We start from the raw sequence: 21,923 nt of genomic DNA, 5'->3' as shown, positions 1-21,923 counted from the left end.
CAAACATTTACATATGGAAACATTAAAAAATACCTTTTTAAAAAGTTCTCCCTTATTAGCAAGGAAGGCATCATATTATTTTTGGAGTTATGTATGTGAGGAGTTATATTATTACAGATTTAATTTCAGAGTAGTATAGTGGTCATTAAATATTTACAGGGGGAGTCAGGTCTGTGTTAAGACCATCACTATAGAGTGTCAAAGTTCTTAGCTCACACATTTCTTTCATATCCCAAAATAAGTTCCCCTACATTCCCAACCCAGCATCTCTTTTGACTCTTTTAGGTGGCCATGGTCTAATGTATTCCAGATATTTTTTTGCCAACTTTGAAACTTAGGATCCTAAAAAATTCTATAACTGGCAAACCATGATACTGTAGAAAAACAGTAGAAAACAGGAGGAGAAAAAGTTACTTTAAAAAATCAACTAAATGTTATAGTCAGTGTGTGTTTCCAATACCAACCAAATTCACTGGCATTAAAAACCCTGGTAATAATTATAATACCCTTTCTCCTTAATTACTTTCTTCAATTATGGCAGAAAAATACTGCTGTGATGCAGTGATGCACTGAAAGCTGATTCTTGCCACAAGTTTCTGAATGGCATTTTCACAAGTTTTGAGACAAAGACTATTGGCCTAGTCTTCCAGTAGCTCAGTGGAGCTGAGCGTAGTTTCTATTTTTTTCAGGGCCTCATTTAGTTCTCTCTATAAACTATCACTCAGATCTTCCATATGGTTCACAGGGGATAAGTAGTAGTACTTTTTTCGTTTATGGGGACTTAGCTGAATGACACTTACTATAAGGGTTTTAATCAAGTTCTCACAGACAACTATAAAATTATATGACATCAAAGCCTCATTCAGCAAAGCACAGTAGGTGAAACTATACATCTAGGCTTCTAGATCTATATATCTAGGATTCCTTATACAAACTTACTTCCTAATCATCAGCTTATAGACCCTATCTTAGCAGTATGACATTTATTTATTTTCATCTTTCCTTCTCCGAATGTGTTCTGTCAATACTAATGTAGCACATCCATTTGTCTAGCAGCTATCTATTAAGAGTCTATTTTGTGCCAGGTGCCATTTTGGATGCTCTCTCTATTCTGGAGCTCCCTACAGCAACATTTCCCCCAGATTTCTCTCCATTTCTTCCTAAACTAAGCAGAAATGAAGTGTCCCCACATTACCTTATAAACACATTCCAAATATCTGGAGCCATGCAAAAGTAAATGTTTTTATAGACAAAAACAAACAAAACCCCCTCCAAAACCAATTTTCCAGTTCTCTTAATAGTTTGCAAAGAAGACATGAAGGAGGCAATTCGTAGTTATAAAGTAAATGCAGACTGAAGAGAATTAATAAAATGGACCAATGTCTAAAGGAGGTAATTCCTGCTGTGACTCAAATAAAATATATCAATGCTACATAAGGAAGAAGAGATGTTAACACCCAGCAAATAAATTCTATTCAGTTGTTACTATAAAGGGATACTAGGAGATCATTCCTATGAAACAGTTACAACTAAAAGAGATCATATTTATCACATACACCCATCTTTAGCAGATCTAAATATGGTATAGGATTCAATTTCAGAGCCAGCCAGAATGGAGCTATTCTCTCTCTCTCTCTCTCTCTCTCATTTCCTTATCCTCTCCTCCTCATACTTTTCCCTGGCTACCTTTACTCATCTTTCAGGTCCGGCCTTAGATAATTTCACTTCCTCCAAGAAGCTTGCCCTGACAGCTACCAGATCTGGGTCAGGTGTCCCAGTGGTGCTCTATGGTACTCTATCATAGCACACACATTACTTTGTTAGGATAGAAGTCTGTGTCCTCTTGAGAGGCAAGAAAGCCAGGCTGACCTGAAAATATCAGAGAACTTACTACTGATGGATCACAAAATGCACCATAAAGAAATCTACACTTTTGCAAAATACAAACTCAAAACTATCATCCAAGATGGGGTATAACAAAATTATGCAAAACTTATATATTGCTTTGAAATTTACAAAGCATTCCATATCCATTATGGTATGTAATCTTCATCACAACCTTGAGTAATATTAACCCTATTTTACCAATGAGGAAGCTAAGACTCAGATTTGGGGCTTTTCTCAGAGCTCCACATTAAATGACAGAGCCAGTTTCAACTCGTCTTTTATGCCAAGTGTTTTTTTCCATTACCTCCAATATGTCAGGCATTCAGAACAAACTGATCGAAAAGAAGTGAGCTAACATATTGCCTTTTTCCTCCCATGTTTCAATTCTACACTTTTACACAAAACGATAAAGCATTTCTAACTTTCAATTAAAGACATACTTTTCCCAGTAGATCAAAGGAATATATCCCATATCAACCAGCTTTTAATGTTCGAGGGGAAAAATGCCCTACTTATATACTCCTGAAATTCAACAGTTAAGGTTTGAGCTCAACAATGTGTTAGGTTCTATGAAGGATATAAAAGCCCACATAATGGGTTGCTTGAAGAGTTTACAATCTCCTTGAGGAGATAAAAATAACACTAGCAATGTAAGGCAATGCTGTATTATAAATCGAGTGCTTATATGGCTGAGATAAGTAAATGATTAGACAAGCTTAACAGGTTTTAAAGCAATGGTAGAACTAAATGAACCTTAGGAAATGGCCAGGATTTGGATAGTGAATGGGAAGGGCAAACGGAAAAGCCATTCATAGAAGACTGGAATGAATTTCCAATACTAGAAATGAATACATCATGTTTCTGGGGCAGGACGAGGAGCCTGGGTTGAAAAGAAGTGTCCCTTTAAGGTGGGAACATTTAGCAGAGCATAAAGAAAAGTGATGGGAAGAAGAGACAAACTAAAGGGGAAGAATAAAAGAGCAATCGTGCTTCCATCAGAAAAAGGATATGAAGGAAGCAGTGACTAAGCAAGATAAAATGAGTATCGGATGGTGGGAATGCAGAGAATATTAGAGTCAAGAGAGGCAATTAAATGGCTAATGCCCTTCCTCTGTGGTCCCAAGACTGCCCTGGGCGTAGGATTATCATAGCATTCACTAACCAAACCATAGTGGCCTATTTAGCAATCTAGTTCCTTCATTAGACTTCTGGATGCTCCAGAGCAGTGACTACATTATTCATTCTTACATACTCCCCTCACATTACAATCCTTGGGACAATGTAGGCACTCAATAAATGTTTGTTGAAAGAATTATGAAATCCATGCAGGTATCTGGTTATGTGAGACTGACTAGGATGGCAGCCACAGGAATCACTAAGACAGAAGACATTCTGAGGAAGCAGTTAATAAGACGATTTGATGGGTAAACAAAATGTGATATGATACATGTCTTGAGTGATTACTTCAAGTCTCACTTCCTGAAGGGAGAGAACACTAGGAAGCTTAAAAAATAAATCCCTTAACAAGACAAGGATCTATATTGATTTTGGACATAATGAATGATCTTTCAGGTAGGATAAAAATACCAGGTAGAAAAGCTTAGAAAGTAAGCCTTGGGGATATCCCGCTCTTTGAGGATGAGAAAAGCAGCCAATATTAAGAGGTGACAAAAGAGAAATTGCCACAGAACATTCTCAGCTAAAATCTAGCTAGAAACTTTCATTTATTTGTCCACTAATAAATGGACTCAACTGGCATCTATTTTACACAGAGACTAATCTTTCTACTTCCTTTCTTTACTCTAAAAGAGATTAATTTTCAGTGTGGAAGAAGTTCAAATATTAAACCAACATGTACAGTGGCTACCATAACTTATGTCTAAATGAGCATATTAGGATGGTGATCAAAACCAAAAGAGAAAGTTGAGGCACCTGAGGGCTAAGTTGTTTATGCATCTGACTCTTCATTTCAGCTCAGGTCATGATCTCAGGGTTGTGGGATCAAGCAAGCCCTGTGTCAGGCTTCACACTGGGCATAAAGTCTGCTTAAGATTCTCTCTCTCCCTTTCCCTTTGCCCCTCCACCCACTTCTCTCCCTCTCTTAAAAAAAAAAGAAAAGAAAAATTAAAACCAAGACAGAAAGTAAACACTGCACTTTACAAGTGAAACAATAGGAAAAATTTTTTAAAGAACTGGGATCTAGACCTACTAGAGAAACAGTTTCAGTCAATCAAAACAGCATAATTTTTAAATGAAAATTTAATATCTAAAAACAGAAAATTATCTTTAAGATCACGGAATGCTGGAACCACAAGCTAAAGATCATTTTGAACCAGTATTACTTTTCACTTACCTGAGGAAGCTCCTGTTTGGAATATTGTACATTCAATCCTTGGTCTAACTGATGTGAAGTAGCCAAAAAATACCCTGGATACTGAAAACTACAATCTGAGTATAAAGTTTAACCTATTTCTGAAAACTCACTGGTCCTAAGACATCCATAAAATGAGGAGAAAATATACATTTGTGGGTAGCTAGAATAAGGCAACATGGTAAACAACTTACAAAATTATCTGGACTTAGAAAATTACAAACATACTCACTGCTCTAAAATTAGGTATGCCTTTTTGGAGAATGTAACATTCAAACATCCAAGTAAAATAAGCTTTCTGCTATCTAGCATGGTTAGGGAGTGAGATATGCTCATACTCTAATTAAAGTTACCATTGCCACATGTGAACTGCCAACTGTAAAAGAATTAGATAATGGTTATCTATTATCCAAACCGAAGCCATTTTTAAGATAAGGCTTTGATCCAGGAGGCATTTGAGAAATTTATACTTAACTTCCCACTTCAAGTCAACTGAGGCACGTATTATGCCCTACTACACCTATAAATTGAAAAGAACTGAGAATTGATGGTAATTTAGTTTTTTTTATAAACAAGTTACCCTGTTGTGTAGATTTTTGGAACGTACGTAGTGTTAGATACAGTTCTACTTTGTATAAATACTAACAAGCTCAGAAATCAGAATTCTATTTAAATCTTTGTTTTATCAATGTGTGATTACAAATCACCTTATATTTTCCAAAAATGACGAGTACAATGTAGGAACTGCATTAAAATAAATACCAAAATATTTTAGAGCATATTAATATTTTTAATACATGTAATCATTCCAAAGAACATCAAAAATGTTATAATATGGCAGCATACAGTTAAATGTTCTACAAATATGACAAGATAGATATAGATATACACACACTCATATCCATACAAATATACAGCTGTTCTTGATGTTTGAAGTTAATACCACATACAAACAGCTTATCTATCTGTGCGTAAAAACTATGTCAATCTGATCTAATAATTTTTGGAAAAACTTGCCACCTTTTTAAACAGACTGAATTGTCTCAGAATACACACGTTTAAACAAGACTCAGAGTTACTTCATTTCATTTGGGATATGGTCATCTTTATTTATGTTTATCTGTAACACTTTTAAAAGTAACCAATAGGATTATTTCTTTTGAATTATTCTAAAAATTACCCTTTAATTTAAAATTTCTCAAAACCCAAAGCTTTCATTTTATGAAAGCTCATATTTTTAGTTCATGCAAGAAATATGGAATCTGTCTATATTCTACTACCAAAATAAACTTACATCATCGGTACATTAAAATACTTCAGAAAATAATTTTTAGAAGTGGATACTTGGTGAAAATTCCCCCAACAATTCTAAAGTACCCTCAACAGCCTGGCTGAGTTTACCAAGTGATCCAGTCTAGTTTCCTAGTTCTATTCCACTTGGAAACTACAAAGCCAGCCATATTAACTTGTATCATCTTTTGCCCTTCAACACAGAGCCACATAGGGATATCTGCTGATCTTTTTCTGGAGAATCACGAATGTAAAAACCAGATCAGGTGCTTTAATTTATTAAATATGTTTAAAAACAAAACAACACAGTATTAAGCAGCTTGGACTTGGACCTTCTTAACTAGAAGGTTTAACAGGACTGAGCTAATACACTAGTAACTTCACCAAAAAATATCCTGTAACTGTCTAAGGTAATATACAGATCTCCATGCTAGAGGAAGCTCAGAATTGCAATGCAGTGTAGTTTATTTGATATAGCTACTCTGTTTCAGTTGCAAAGGCTATAATTTATAACCTACACAATGGACCTATCTTATTCCTACCTAATGATTTTTAATTTGAAACTTTGCTCTTTTAGGATCCAATTCTGTATTCAAACCTTTGATACAATAGGATCATTTAAATTTATACCAAATAATGTACTAACAAAACAGTTATTTCTAAAGAACTCCTCATTCTTCAACAATTAAAATTAAGCACTTCTGTTGCTTAACAGTATTTTTCAGTAAGGGCACATTCATTTACGTAAAATGGTCCTTTATGACATGGGTTAGCTACAAAGAAGCTCCCTATATGTATGGGTAGGGCTATGGCTCTACCACGCTGAGTAGATTACAGATCATGATGAGAAGTCCTTACTTGCCTTTAATTTCTTCAATTTTGTTTTTCCTGCTGGTATGTTTTGTATGTTCGCAATCATTATTAAGCAAAATCAAGATTATAGTTAGAAAAATGATAAAGTTCTGTTGTTTCATAGCTAAAGCTAGTTGTCAATTTTTAAATGTCTTTCCAATTGGATATTCTGGACTCAAAGCTGATTATTTCAACTTCTATCTTCTCCCTCAAAGTTAGTAGGGTGCCTTTGGTTGTTTATACTCTGTGGCTACTTCGCTTCTACCTACCTATTTTGGTCTAGTAATGGTCTTTGTAGGACTCAATGGTGTCTGTGTAACGTGTATAAAAGAGGAAAAACTGGTCAACTCTCTTATCCTAAACCTCATTTTGGTTCCTCCTTTCCACTATCAATACTGTAGTATTCTAGTACTAGACAAGGTTACCTGAGAATGAAATGTTAAAAATATAGTTCATTTTTTATTATCTTGACTATGTACAATTAATTTTCAGACAGTGACAATGTTTAGGAAAATAATAAGTCAGAAAGAATAAATTTTTCTCTCTGGGGAAAAGGGCACTTTATCAAATCAAACTATACATATCAATATAAGGCTAGCTCTATTCTGATATAAAGTAAAAAGATTTGGGGTGATCTGTACCTTTCCAACTTTAAACAGATTTTACTATTTTAAGTAGCAATCATATTTATATGTTACCACTTGGATTCTCATCTGAATCAAGAATTCTGGCCCCTTTCCCTCATCTCCATCAGTTTAAATTGTTTCCATTTGATATTTTTTGTTTTTCTTTCTCTTTGAAAAGAATCATCTCATTTTTGAAGTTGTTTTAAACTAGGATCAATAATGATTAAGCAATTCAGTACCAATTTGTGGCTATCAACATACCAGGCACTGAATTTTATATTTCTGACTTAATTCTTACAACCTGGCAAGATGGGCATATTACTTTCCCGTTAGAAATGATGAAGCTGAGGCTCACAGATATTAAGTAACTTGCCCCAGCACACAGCTAGGAAAGGCCTCCAGCAGGAAATGTCAAAACCAATAATTCAACCTATTGTTGTCCAACTCCGAAGCCCATACTCTTTGTATTCCACCACCCCTACACAAAAATCTTGCTAATCTGTCTCAGCTAACAGTTTAGTGTCCTAGACTTGATACTTTTTATAGAGGTGCTAAAGGCATCCAACTTCACCTTAGCTGGTTTGTTATAATACACTCTTTCTGCTGTTTTTTATGCCTTATTTATCAACTTTCTTTGGGAAATGAGAAATTTCACAAAGTGACAAGTAACACCTGAATCAGCTACTCATTTCTGATACAAGAAAAAAGACTTTCACACAGAAATCTTGATAAAATTAGCTTCTCTCCTAAACCACTCTAGCAATCATAATAAAAATAAAGACACAACATCATCTCTATCATTCATGGAACACTTAATGGGTCTAAACTAAGCTACTTATTGAGCTAAACTACTTATTGAACAATCCTAAATGATATCAAGGATTACTAACATACAAAACTGTCTGGGTGTGTGTGGGGGGTGTCTGTCTAAGGAGAAGTGTTAATTAAAACTATCCCCACAGCCTAATCTCTATGTGTAGGTACAACCCAAGCTGATCTATTTAACGATGAATTTAATATCACTTTTTCTGGTAATAATCAAACTAGTCTACAAAGGGGCTGATTAAATCATCACAAAGTCTCCTAGTGAAGGGGACAAAGGCAAAGTCAACATAATGAGAAAACAAGAACTATAATCTGTTTCTGTACTGAGAAAATGTGAAGTAAGGCATCAAGTATGCCAGGCGGGTCTACATCCAGCTCCTCACTTTCTTTTCCAGCTCAATTTGAATAGTCAAGCAGCCTTACTCACTTTTATCTTGCCTCCACCCTACAAAATCCACATCCCCAAGACATGTCCTATACAATGTGTTTTGGGGGGGGTGCTGGGGGAGTGGTTTGAGTAAGAATTAGAATCTGTAGATACTTCTATAAATAAAGCATCCTCGCCTGAACAAAAGTTAAACTGGAAAGTACTATTTGGCTGATGACACTAACAGGGTATGAGAAGAATAAAAGGACTCATGTGTGCCAATGCTATACCAAACATCCTGACCCTTTTTTGTTTCCTCCTTCACCTGGACACAGTTCGAGCCTGTGGGTGCTCTATGTTTGCCAACCCGAAGAGGAGAGTCGTAGGCTAGACCTTCTCCTGTAGAAGTCATATGTCAAGAGCATGATAATCTGCTCTTAGGATAGAGAATTCATCTTTCAATCACCTGCAATCTTACCACACTTATCTGACTTAAGTTTTTAAAGGTATTATCACCTCAGATATCTTGCTTAAAAACGTTTCTCTCATTAAACACCATGGAATTTTGCAGAAAAAAATGGGTATTCAAGTTTTCAAGAATTTAAACTTCTAATAACTACTTTCTAAATTCTGAGATTTAAAACAATCAGTAGGAGATTTAAGCCTTATAGTCAGTGAGTTAGCCAAAAACAAAACAAAAAACCCTACTGACATACTATTCTCCCATCCCTTTCAAATTATAAAAGATAGTCAATTTTATTCCCTTGCTTTTGTTGGATATAAAAGTCACAAAAGCGTTCTCCAAAAACATGTTTTAAAATGGTAAAACAAGTGTTCTACAAAAAAGTGAACCATGTCAGTGAATAAGTATCAGACAACTCTGATTAATATTACAGAGTACAATATTAAAGTCATGAATGTCAGGATCTTTCTAAAACAGAAGAAAAAAATTTTAATCCTGCATTTTCAGAATTATAATATTTGGCAAATTCAAACACAAAAACAAACAAGACTAAAAAAAACAAAACAAAACAAAAAAAGACTTTTGATAGACTCTTAAATACATACTACTTACATGACACCTTGAAGAACTTTCTGGGGATCAGGGTCAAATAGCCTGTCAACATAGTGGCGACTGCTAGCTGTTACTTCCTAGAAAGTGGGGGGGAAAAATTATGACATCTGAAGCCACGCAAATCACAAATTCACAGCATCACCCACAACATCAAGTAGCTATTTAATCTAATTTAAGGCAGATGCATTAGAATGTCTACAAAATACTTACTGTATTAAATCATTCTGAGAGAAGCTTGTGACAAGATAAATAATAAGATGGGAAGAAAGAAAATAGCTTGTTCTCACTAAAACCATAACTAGACAGTGGGATCTTTGTGGTGAGCCTTGCAAGCTTTGCCAACAGAAGAACTGGGTATAAGTGTTAAGAAGCAGGGTAAGTTTCTTAATCAACTGTTGGATGTCACCTTCATATGAACAATAGATAGGTATGTTGCTTCTGCTTAGTACCCACTAAAGGGAGAGAGAATCTGGCTCTCAGCAAGGAAAAAAGGGGAAGGACTTCATAAAAAGTCTAAGAGGGGTAGTCCACATGCAAAAGGAAGACTTTCAGACTGATGGAGAGAAGCTACACTGATAGGAAGCAGACATATGTAAACATAAAAATGAGTGGTCACACTTTCTGTGAGGGAAAAGCAATTAAGAATTAGAGGGATTTAGGGGTGTCCAGGTTAAGTGTCTGATTCTTGATTTCGGCTCAGGTCATGATCTCAAAGTCCTGGGACTGAGTGCACCGCACTCCATGCTCAGGAAGGAGTCTGCTTGAGACTCCTCCTCTCCCCCCTCAAATAAATAAATCTTTAAAAAAAGAGAGAGAGAGAGATTTATCAAGTCCAATAGAGCTGTCTAGTCTGAAGTGGCTGAGGCCACATAGATGGGGGAGAGTTAGAACTTTCAAAAAGCAAAGGGAAACACCTCCTTTTATTTGTATTGTGGAGTTTCCTCTATTATGTTATTTTTTATAATACTTATTTGGGGGTAATATCTTTTATATTTAATTTTCATTGCTTTTTTAAAAAAAGATTTTCTTTTAGTAAGTGATCTCTACCCCTAAAGTGGGGCTCAAACTCATAACCCTGAAGCCAAGTCACATGCTCTACCAACTAAATCAGCAAGGCACCGCATTTTTTAAAACAAAGAACAAATGTTCAAGAACCAGAGAAAAAGAATTTTCGTCCCTTCTGTTTCTTTCTGATGCCTGCTGAAGTATCTCATGTACTTCCACCCATCTGCAATGAATTAGCATCGAGAGGAAGAAATACTGTTCCATTTTACCCAGAACCCCTGATCAGAAACAGTTAACTCACAAGACACAGTGCCAGCTTAAACTTCTGAGTCACCAAAAGTATCTCTGGAGAAAAAGTACATAAACTCTAATTTTCTGATAATAGAATTAATTCAAAATCAAAATACCTTTTTCTATTATGAGCTTGCTACCAAAATATCCTCAGAGGCAACCCAAATACCTACTTTTAGTATGCACTCCATTTATAAAAAAACAAACAGGGGCAGCAAACAAGCAAAACTGATCGAAATACTTGTGTCCAACAGGATACCATTAAAGTACCTGATAACAGGATTTGGTTTACTCAAAATAACGGAACCACAGAGTTAGAAGGATTCTTAATAAGTATTTGTCCCAATCCCTAGGGCACCTGGGTGGCTCAGTCTGTTGAGCTCAGTCTTTGACTCAGGTCATGATCCTAGCGTTCTAGAATTGAGGCCAGTGCCAGGCTCCCTGATCAGCAGGGAGTCTGCTTCTCCCTTTCCTTCTACCCCTTTGCCTGCTTGTACATGCTCTCTCACTCTCTCTCTCTCTCAAATAAATAAATAAAATCTTTTTTAAAAAGTTTCATAATTTAAGAAAAAAAGTATTTTAACCCAATCCCTTAGTTAACAAATGAGGGATGCATCTTTACCTTGATGCCAGATTATCAAAGTTTAAGTAGGGATGCAAACAACTGTACAATCCATCAAGAAATAATATATCAAGAGCAAAATCCAGAGTAAAACTGAAAACAGTATTCCTGTGATAACAAACAGATGAGTTTCATCACTCCATTTGAATACATGGAAGTGTACACATAGTACATTCTTCTGAGTACCTTAGACCCTTCTACCTAGGGACTGATCTTGGATTTTACTGTTCCTCTTCACACACTCTCTCACAGCTCTGCATCTCTTGCCAAAAGACACTTGGGTTTGAGACCTGTATCTTAAACAACCTAAGTTTTGCCCATTAACAGCAACTCTCTTTACTGCTCTGTATCTGGTTCATTCAATTTTACAAGCACTGAGTACCTACTATATGCAAGGCAGTGTGGAAGACATTAAAGATTTTTAAATGAGTAAGGCATGGTCCCTGTCCTCAAGAATTCATTTGCTATTGTAATTATGTTTACATGTTTATGTTTCCTACTAGAATACAAAACAGAAGTATACATACTTCTGTTTTGAACTCCTTAGAGGAGTTAGTTTTGGAAAACAAATAAGAGTGCACAAGACTGGACAAGGAAAAGTGAATGTCCCAATCACAGCCAAAGCCCATAGCCCATGTGAAGCCAACATACATATACCATCAGCAAATATATACCAGTTGCTAGCATTGAGAAAGAAGGGAAGGGCAGAGGCCACCAAGAATATATAACACAAAAGGCTAACCAATAGGTGGCTCATAAGTGGAGTACAGATTATCTTTTGGTCAAAGTTCTAAGTTAGGTGCCAAAGAATATACAAAATGATATTATGGCAGAACTTTGCATTTAAGGAGTTTACAATCTGTAAGAGGATCAAGTCATGTACATACACACACATAAAACAATCCTGTGAGCTGCCTAGGTAGCAGCAAGCTTAGGGGATATAGTCACTTATTCAATTTTACTCTACACTTTTGCCTAACATAAATCATTCTTTGTCTGTATGGGACAATTCTCGTATTTTACTGCTTCCCTTTGTAGATCACGTCCCCTCTCAGCCCTCATCTCTCTTTTTTTAAAAGGCAACCTGGAAATGTAAGAATATGAGACGGAAGGCAAATGGTATAGATATTAAACTGGTCAGGGAAAGCTTCTCTAAGATGGTGACATTTGAGCAAAGACCTGAAAAAGATGGAGGAAGTCATGCAGCCACCTGGGGACAAAGCTTTTTAGACGAAGAGAACACCAAATGCAAAGGCTCTGAAATGGGAAGTGTCTGCTGTGATCAAAGACAGGGGCCATTATAGTTGGTGCAGAATGAATGAAGGAGAAAGCTACAGAAGATAAGATCAGAGAAGGGCCAGATGCTAAAGAGCTATATTGTCTAATATGATAGCCACTGGCCTCATGTGGGCATTTGAAATGTGGATAAGAATTGAATTTTAAAATTTTTTAACTTTAATATTTTAAATTTAGAAAAACTAATATTGGATTAGTTGTTAGGAAACCTTATAAGAATGTTTAGAATTACTTGGGTATGTAAATCTGCTTGATCAATTGTAAATTTTATGAAACCTAAATGCCAAACAAGTATTTCCAATCAAAATTTGACATCCAAGCTGTATAAAATACACACCAGATTTTGAAGACTTATTATAAAAAATAAAATAATTTAATTAATAATTCTTTTTTTTTTTTTAAATTTTTTTATTTATTTATTTGACAGACAGAGATCACAAGTAGGCAGAGAGGCAGGCAGAGAGAGAGGAGGAAGCAGGCTCTCTGCTGAGCAGAGAGCCCGATGCGGGGCTCGATCCCAGGACCCTGGGATCATGACCCGAGCCGAAGGCAGCGGCTTTAACCCACTGAGCCACCCAGGCGCCCCCAATTAATAATTCTTATATTGATTACTGTAGAAATAACATTTCAATACATTGGTTTAAATTAGATACATTAAGATTAATTTCATGTTTTCTTTTTACGTTCACAGCATGACTGCTAGAAAATTTAAAATTACATGTATAGCTTGTATTATTTTTCCACTGGACAGGGCTGGCATAGAACCCTGTTAGTCACTGTAAGGATTTTGCTTTTTATGGTTCGAGTTGGGAAGCCATTACAGTTTTGGGAAAAGAGAGACATGAACTGACTTGTTTTAAAAGGATCACTCTGGTTACAACCTTAGAACAGACAAACATGTGGAGGGGCTAGAGGACAAAAGCAGAGAGACTAGGTAGGAGGCTGTTTCAGGATCAGAAATGTGGTCATTTCAGAGAAATGATGGTAGTCTGGACTAGGACAAGAGCTTTGAAGGTAATACAATTCATTGATTCCAGATAAATGCTGGAAGTTGAAATGACTGTCAAACTGGATATGCTGTCACAATAGATGTGGGGTGTGAAAAAAGAGAGGAGCCAAGGATAACACTTAAGTTTTTGCCTGAGTATCTAGAAAGATTTGAGTTGTCAGTTAATGAGATGAGGAAGACTCTGAATGATACAGGTTTGAGTGAGAAGATAAAAAATGCAGTTTTGAACATGTTAGGTTTGAGAATTTTATTAGCCATCCAAGTAAGAATGTCAAATTGGCAGTTGGATACATGAATCTGTAGTTTAGGAGACAGTTGTGGGTTAGATATACAAATCAGGAAATTGTCAGCATGTGAATGGGATGAGTTCACTAAGGGAGTTCCCTTTACCATGGATAAAGCAGGCCAAAAGACTGAACACTAGAACACTTGGATTAAGCAGAATAACAAGAAGCCAAATGATAGACTGTTTCAAGGAGAAAGTAATCAAATATGCCAAATATTAATAAAGTATAGCATAAGATGATGACTAGAGCCTGATACAGAAATACGGAGGTCATCAGCAGCCTTGACAACAACAGTATGGGCAGAGTGGTGAAGCCAATGCCTGCTTGAAGAGGATCGCAGAGAGAACGGGAAAAGAGGAATTAGAGAAAGTTAGACAACTCTTGCAAGGAATTTCATTTTGGAAAGGAGAATGAAGGAACAGAGTAGTACCTAGAGGGAGAAGTGGAGTGCTCGCTTCCGTAGCACATACACTAAAATTGGAGGGAGAAGTGGAGTCAGGAGAGCATTTTTTAAAAGATGCAATAAATTAGAGCATACTTACTTATTGATGGAAATTTTTTTAACAGAGAAGAAACATGCTGCATTGGGGTAGGGGGGAACTTTTGGAACAATGTTCATGAATAACTGAGAGGGAATGGAACTTATTGGGCAAGCAGAACATGGAAAGTACAATAACCAGAGAATTAAGTAGATGGATATGGCAGTAAGCACTTGTGGATACTGTCTGTGGTTACTCCTATTTTTACAGAGTAAAAAATGGTGAGGATGGGTGGAGAGGTGGGTGGTTTGAAGAAAGGAGAAAGACAACAACACTGAATGGGCCAAGAAAATGTACCAGGACTGCCAGACAGCACTAGCCTTCTTGAAGTTTACTGTTATGAATTTAAAGTATGACCAGTCAGCATGGCTGTGTTTTTCCTCATCAACATTAAACTGTAAAAGTAGGCATGAAAAAGAGAGTTTGATTTAACCAGATTCGGAATTTCATCACATAAGGATGACAAAGCTGGGGGAAGGGGTCAGCTCAGTTGAGCGTATATGCAGTTGTAATTTAATGATGGAGCTATTAAAGGCCAGTAAAAAAATGGTAGGATTAATAGACTGCAGATAACAGATGGACTGCAGAAGGATTGTTGCTATTGGGCAGTAGAAGCAGTGGCTTGGAAGGACAGAAGGTGGTGGGCAGGATATTTGAATTTGAGATTATGGAGGAACTTTAGTTATTGGTAAGGCCAAGGTCTAGGAAATGACCATGGGAACAAGTAACTCAAGGCAGGATGGAGAATATGATCATCAGGGAAGGCTATAGTTTAAGAAAAATTATCAGGGTGCCTGGGTGGCTCAGTCGGTTAAACATCTACCTTTGACTCAGGTCATGATCCCAGGGTCCTGGAATCAAGCCCCGCGTCATCCAGCTCCCTGCTCAGTGAGGAGTCTGCTTTTCCCTTTCCCTCTGCCTGCCACTCCCCCTGCTTGTGTGTGCTCTCTTTCTCTCTGACAAGTAAATAAATAAAATCTTTTAAAAAAGAAAAATTGTCTACACAGGCAATGAAATGTCCATAAATTATCATGCAAGTAGTGCTAGAAAAAGTGACCATAAGCTAGCAGCTAAAATCTCAAAGAAATGAGGAAGAATGAACCAGCGGGTCTGTAGATGCACAACAAGATAGAGTCTGATAAAATATAGAGCAGGAGTGTTTAGAGAAAAGGGAAAGAAAGGTGTCTGAAAAAAGCAATGACAAGCAAGTCTTTATCTCCATCTCTAGGGACAGAAGGGTTATGAGATAGAATGAAAAAGAGCCAGCTAAGAAGTTCACAAAAGAGCTGGGAAAAAGTTCCATCAGGGAAAAATCCCAGTTCAGTCTGAACAAAAAAGATGAAGGAAATGTTCAGAAAAGAGGCAGGAAAAAGGCAAGGGATCTGGACAGAAAAGCAGAAAGACCGTTAAATGCACATGAGGAATGACCCTAGAGCCCTGAGCTTCTTGTGGTAGTTAATGTAAACAGATACAAAGAGCTTAATCCTGACGACCTCAAGGGAAAGAGTTGGAGTGTGTGGGGAAGGTAGGGGTGGAAAGAACTTCAGGGCTCTTCATTCTTGCCAACAACAATGTAGGGAGGAACAGTTTGATCTGGGCACTTCTCATTTACTCCAGAAATATGAGAAGCACTGGGATTCCTCCTTCCAACCTGCTTATAGAGACAAAAAGGTTAGGAGGGTTTCTGATGCTCTGTCCTTTCAAGATGTGGCTTCACCTTCACTTCAAAACACCTATGCCCTTTTATGCGGCACCTGGTGGTTCAGTCGGTTAAGTGTCCAACTCTTGATCTGAGCTCAGATCTTCATCTCAGGATGGTGAGTTCAAGCTCCATATCGGGCTCTGCACTAGTCATGGAGCCTACTTAAAACAACAACAAAAAAACACCAATGCCCTTTTAAATTGCTTTCTGTAGCTTCCATTAACTATACACATGGTGATTCTTCCATCCTTCCAACTTACTAAATGTGCCAAGCAGCCAGCTAAAGCTCAAGGTATAGTCTGTGCCCATAAAGGAGAGCAAAGCTAGCGAAGGTCAGACTGTGACCTCTGCCTTTTGGTACAAGGCTTCAAACAAATGACCTAGCAAGCCCTTAAAACCTGGGTCTGAACTCATTTTATACATTCAAAGCTGTAATAAAACCACCACAAATGTGTATATTAAAAATCTGTGATGTTTACACTTCCTAGCACCCCCTGAAATTATATTAGATGAAAACATATATGGATCCCTTTCACAAAAAGTTTCTAGATACCAAACTGGTGAATTAGAGTTAATTCTAAGAAGAGCTGAATCCACTGTGTATACAAACAGGTACTGATCACTCTAAAAAGAGAATCCTGAAGCAAATTTCTTCTGGCAGGAAAACAAAAACAGAAACAGGTAATGGGTTACATTCCATTATAGAGAAGTATTAATGGAAGCACTTTCTCTTTTATTATGGTTAGGCAACTTCTAAATGGCCCCCAGTGATACCTACCTCCTGGTACTTGATTCTAATGACAGAATGCAGTGGAGGTAACAGGATGTCACTTCAGTTTGCTATGTGTGTGTGAAAGCCAGCTGCCATGCTGTGCTATGGAGAGGCTCATGCAGAATGGAACTGTGGAAGGCCTCCGGCCAAGAGCCAGCAAGGAACTGAAGCCCTTAGTCCAACAGCCCACATGGAACTAAATCCTGCCAATGATCATGTAAGTGAACTTGGAAATAGAGTCTCCCTCAACTGACCTTTCAAATAAAACATGGCTCGGGCTAGATGTACGTGGGTGGCTCAGTTGGTTAAGCGGCCTACACTGGATTTTGGCTTAGGTCATGACCCTGGGGTCCTAGGATGGTCCGCCTGAAGGTTCTCTCTCTCTCCCTCTCCCTCTGCCCTCCCCTCCATTCATGGTCTCCCTCTCTCAAATAAATCTTAAAAAACAAAAAACAAACAAAAAAACCCCACAGAAATAAGAACAAAAACAAAAAAACAAAACATGGCTCCTGTTAACACCCTGACAACAACCTCTCAAGAAACTTTGGGGCAGAGGTACCAGCTAAGCCACACCTGAATTCCCGACCTACAGAAACTGTGAGATAATAAACATGTTTTAAGCAGCTAAGTTTCGGAGTAATTTGTTACATAACAATATTACAGATAATGGGGCACCTTAGGTAGCTCAGCTGTTAAGTGTCTACCTTTGGCTTGGGTCATAGTCCCAGGGTCCTGGGATCAAGCCCCACATCGGGCCCCCTGCTTGTGGAAAGCCTGCTTCTCCCTCTCTCACTCCCCCTGCTTATGTTCCCTCTCTTGCTGCATCTCTCTCTGTCAAATAAATAAATAACATAACAAAAAAAATAAAAAATAAAAACAATATTATAGATAACAATACAACTTCAAATTTATCATCAAAGTAGGATAATTTTAAAGAGGGAAAGAGGGCGTTATTAATCATTAGCACAAAGTAATATACATAAATGAAAAGTGCTACAAACAAATCAGGTTGTTGATTATCCTACCTTCAATTCTTCAGTAGTACAGAAGAGGAAAAGAGTTAGAGCTCAAAAAACTGGTCAGACATCCTGAAAAGGTAAACTAAAACAATCTTTGAATACCCTTTTGAATAAGCTATCCATGACTGGGGTGAATTAAAATCCTGCCTTTTAGGAGGAGGATCCAAGATGGCAGATTTTAGGAAGAAGGAGAATTGCAACCATTTGCACACACCTGCACCAGCCAGGGAGTCTGGGGGACACTCCAACCACCCATGCATGCCTCAGCAAATGCCAAAATCCTGAACTCATCTCTTCCCATGGACACACAATACAGCTACGAATAGACCATTTCCCTCTTAAAAAGATTTGAAAACTAGATGAAATGCTCTTCATAACAAAGGATAAGGTTGGGTAAGAGAGGTTGGGTAAGAGAGGAAGAGACACAGAATTGCAAACAAAACAAAACAAAACAAAAAACCCTACCCTGGCATGGCACACAACAGGGAAGGATCTTACCAGTTAGGTGCTTCCCCCAGAGGTGGGAGGGGTTGGTGCGCATATTGGGTGCCCTGGCCTCTGAGATCTATACCAGAAAGACCAGTCTCCACAATGGCTTAGAAAACCAGTGGTGCTAATATCCAGGGGTCCCAAAGTTCTACAGGATTTTCCTTTTGGAGAGCTCATATATGGTTTCACTCTTCTAGGACCCAGCAAAATATAGCAGTTTGAGAAGCATGTAGATTATATGTGAAAGAGAATCATTTGCTGATCTAGAGGCATCAACTAGAGGGGTGAGGGACAGCTGAGATACTCCCCAAAAGACAGAGCTGCTGGCTGACACCATTGTTGCAATCTTCCCATAGACTGCTATGCTAGCACAGGTGGGTAACCTTGGACATGGCATCCTCCCCCTGCCTTGCTGGGATGCGTCGGAGTGAGTGGTCCTGGCACTTGCCGAGGCCAGAGAGCATGGGTGGTTGGACTGCTACCCTGCTCGTTGGCTAGAGCAGGCAAGTGCAAATGGTCTCTGAGTTCTCCCGCTCCCTACTTAAAGTCCACAAGTGCAAGTGGTTGTGATATTCCCCTGCCCCTTAGCTGGGGTAAACACCAGTGACAGCGGCATTCTCCCACTTCCAGCCCAAAGCTGGAGCACACACAAGGACATGGCACTTTCTCACAGCATTGTTGAAGCCCATGGGTAATCACAGACAAAACATTTTTCTGCTCCTTCTCAGAAGCCTGTTGAGTCTGCCCCACCTACCACACTCTCTGGCTGCCTTGCTAAAGCCACATAAAATCCAAACAGGGAACATCTCTTGATTCCCTGGCCCAGGTACCCAAGAGGGTTGGCTTTCCAGAGCTGTAGAGGACTGTAACAACTAGAGAGACAGCTCTTGTGGCAGGCTACCACCTCCAAGGCACTGCAGAGACAGAAGACTGAAACACAACCTCAGTCTTCCTGTTGGAAAAAGACTATTTGCTTAGCCCAGTGCTTTAGCCTAAAGGACAGGCATCAAGTTTCCCACACACCTAGAGGCTAAAAAGGCACTTCCAGGGAAACACCACACTTGTTCACTACCTTAGCCTTACTATGGCTCAGCAAGACTCCCCAGGAAGGAGTTTATACATTTGTCTAGAGCCCAGACTTTTCAACTGTTGTCCTGGAGACACCTCCAGATCTTCTGGTCTGGAGGCCCACAGGACTTACAAGTGCAGCCCCACAGGACTATATATATTTGCACACTTGAAAAGCTACTGCCTGAAGGTCTGCCTTTCAAACAACCTGAAATTAGATGCTAAAAGAGATTCATTCTCTTGGACTGCTGACAAGTCTTGGCACATCCACAACAACAGGGGCATATCAAGAATAAATCAGGCAGTTTAGACAATCACAAAGGTGCAAGAGACAACCAAGAGCTAAGACAAGGCTGAAGGAAAAGGATCAGAACCCACCTAAAACCAGTCCTTCTAGGGGCGACTGGGTGGCTCAGTTGGTTGGGCATCTGATTCTTGGTATTGGTTCAGGCTGTGATCTCAGGGTTGTAGAATCAAGCCCCAAGTTGGGTTCCGTACTCAGCACAGAGTCTGCTGTGCTCCTTTCCCCTATGCCCCTCCCCCTTGCTTGCATGCACACACTCTTTTCTCAAATAAATAAATAAATAAGATCAGGGGTTGGGGGGGGGACGTACTCCTTCAAAACTGAGAAAGGTAGCTGTTTTGCCTGACAGAAATAAATGAAGACAGTCAAACAAAAATGAGGAAACAGAGAAATATATTTCAAACAAAAGAATGAGACAAAACCTCAGAAAAAGACCTTAATGATATGGAGACAAGTAATCTACCTGATAAGGAATTCAAAATAATAGTCATAAAAATGTTCCTCGAACTTGAAAGAATGGATGAACACAGAGAGAACTTCAACAAAGAGAAGCTACCAAAGAGAAGTCACAAAACTGAAGAATACAGTAACTGAACTGAAAAATATACTGGAGGAATTCAATACAGTGGAAGAAGTAGAAGTACAAATCAGTGAGCTGGAAGAGAAATCAATGGAACTCACCCAAACAGAGCAGCAAAAAGAAAAAAGATAATTTAAAAAAATGAAAGTAAGAGACCTCTAGAACAACATCAAGAGGAATAACACTTGCATTACAAGGGATCCCAGAAGGAGAAAATAAAGATAAAGGCGCAAAAAGCTTATTTGGAGAAATAATGGCTGAAAACTCCCCTAAAGACACCCAGGCCCAGGAAGCCTAGAGAGTTCCAAAGAAAATGGACCCAATGGGAGCCATGCTAAGACAAACTATAATGAAAATGTCAAAAGTTAAAAATTAAGAGAGAATCTAAAAAGCAGCATGAGAAAACCAAAATTATATGTTCGAGGGAAACCCCATAGGTTATCAGATTTCACAGCAGAAACTACAAACCAAAAGGCAGTGGCAAACCAGAAGGCAGCACTTTCAAAGTGCTGAAAGGATGAAAATCTCCAACCAAGAATACCCAGCAAAATTATCATTCAGATTGAAAGAGAGATAGTTCTCCAAACAAAGGCTAAAAAAGTTCACTACTAAGCCAGCTTTCCAAGAAACATTAAAGGGACTTCTTTAAGCTGAAAAGAAATGACACTAACTAATAAGAAAGTATACAAAAGCAAAAATTCTCACTGAAAAAGGTAAATATGTAGTAAAGGTTAGTGTATTAATCATTATATGAAGCTACTAAAAGGTTAAGAAACAAACATGATAAAATTAACAAACACAATAATTAGCCAAGAGATACATAAAATAAAAAGATGTAAAATGTGACATCAAAGGCAAAAAACGTGGGGTGGGAGAAAGTAAAAATATAAAGTTTGGGAATGTGTTCAAATTTAAGTTGCTATCAATTAAAATAGACTATTACATACACAAGATGGTGTATGTGAACCTCACAGTAACCACAACAAAAACTTATGGTAAATACACGAAATAAGAAAGGAATTTACACATAACACTAAAGAGAGTTGTCAAACCACGAGGGAAAAAAGAAAAAGAGAAAGGAATAGAGAAAACCTACAAACAAAGCCACAAAACAATGAACATGGCAATAACTACATACCTATTAACAGTAACTTTAAATGTAAATGGGTGAAATTCTCCAACCAAAAGACACAGAGTAGCTATATAGAATTTTTTTAAAAAGAGACCAATAAGGGGCGCCTGGGTGGCTCAGTGGCTTAAGCCTCTGCCTTCGGCTCAGGTCATGATCTCAGGGTCCTGGGATCCAGCCCCGCATTGGGCTCTCTGCTCATCAGGGAGCCTGCTTACCCCCCCCCCCCGCCTGCCTCTCTGCCTACTTGTGATCTCGCTCTCTGTCAAATAAATAAATAAAATCTTAAAAAAATATATATATATAAAAAAAGAGAGAGAGAGACCAATAAGAGACTCAATTCAGAAGGACAAAAAATACAGAGCCTGAAAGTGAAAGAATGTAACAGATATTCCATGCAAATGGAAACAAAAAGAAAACCAGCATAGCTATCCTAATATCAGATGAGATCGACTTTAAAACAAAGACTGTAATAAGGGACAAAAAGAGGCACTACATAATAATTAAGAGGTCAATCC

At 38.0% G+C, this 21,923-nt stretch overlaps 1 protein-coding gene across 3 annotated transcripts in view; it reads right to left on the bottom strand.

Moving 5' to 3' along the window:
- The window catches only part of LOC111155001 (armadillo repeat containing 8), a 111,732-nt gene that overhangs the window by 71,454 nt on the left and 18,355 nt on the right, over positions 1 to 21,923 (bottom strand). For all 3 annotated transcript variants that reach the window (XR_002641115.1, XM_022514992.1, XM_022514993.1), the window contains exon 2: positions 9,294 to 9,370. Coding sequence is in view for 2 of the 3 variants with exons in the window: in XM_022514992.1 (XP_022370700.1) it covers positions 9,294 to 9,370 (77 nt within the window). In the remaining variant the exon portion in view is untranslated. The remainder of the gene's footprint in view (positions 1 to 9,293; positions 9,371 to 21,923) is intronic.

The sequence above is a fragment of the Enhydra lutris genome, unplaced genomic scaffold (assembly GCF_002288905.1).
Source record: "Enhydra lutris kenyoni isolate GAN:26980312 unplaced genomic scaffold, ASM228890v2 scaffoldscaffold39, whole genome shotgun sequence".
In the NCBI taxonomy this organism is placed as follows: domain Eukaryota; kingdom Metazoa; phylum Chordata; class Mammalia; order Carnivora; family Mustelidae; genus Enhydra; species Enhydra lutris.
The sequence above is the reverse complement of the archived record's forward strand: the minus strand, read 5'-3'. Positions and strand labels throughout refer to the sequence as shown.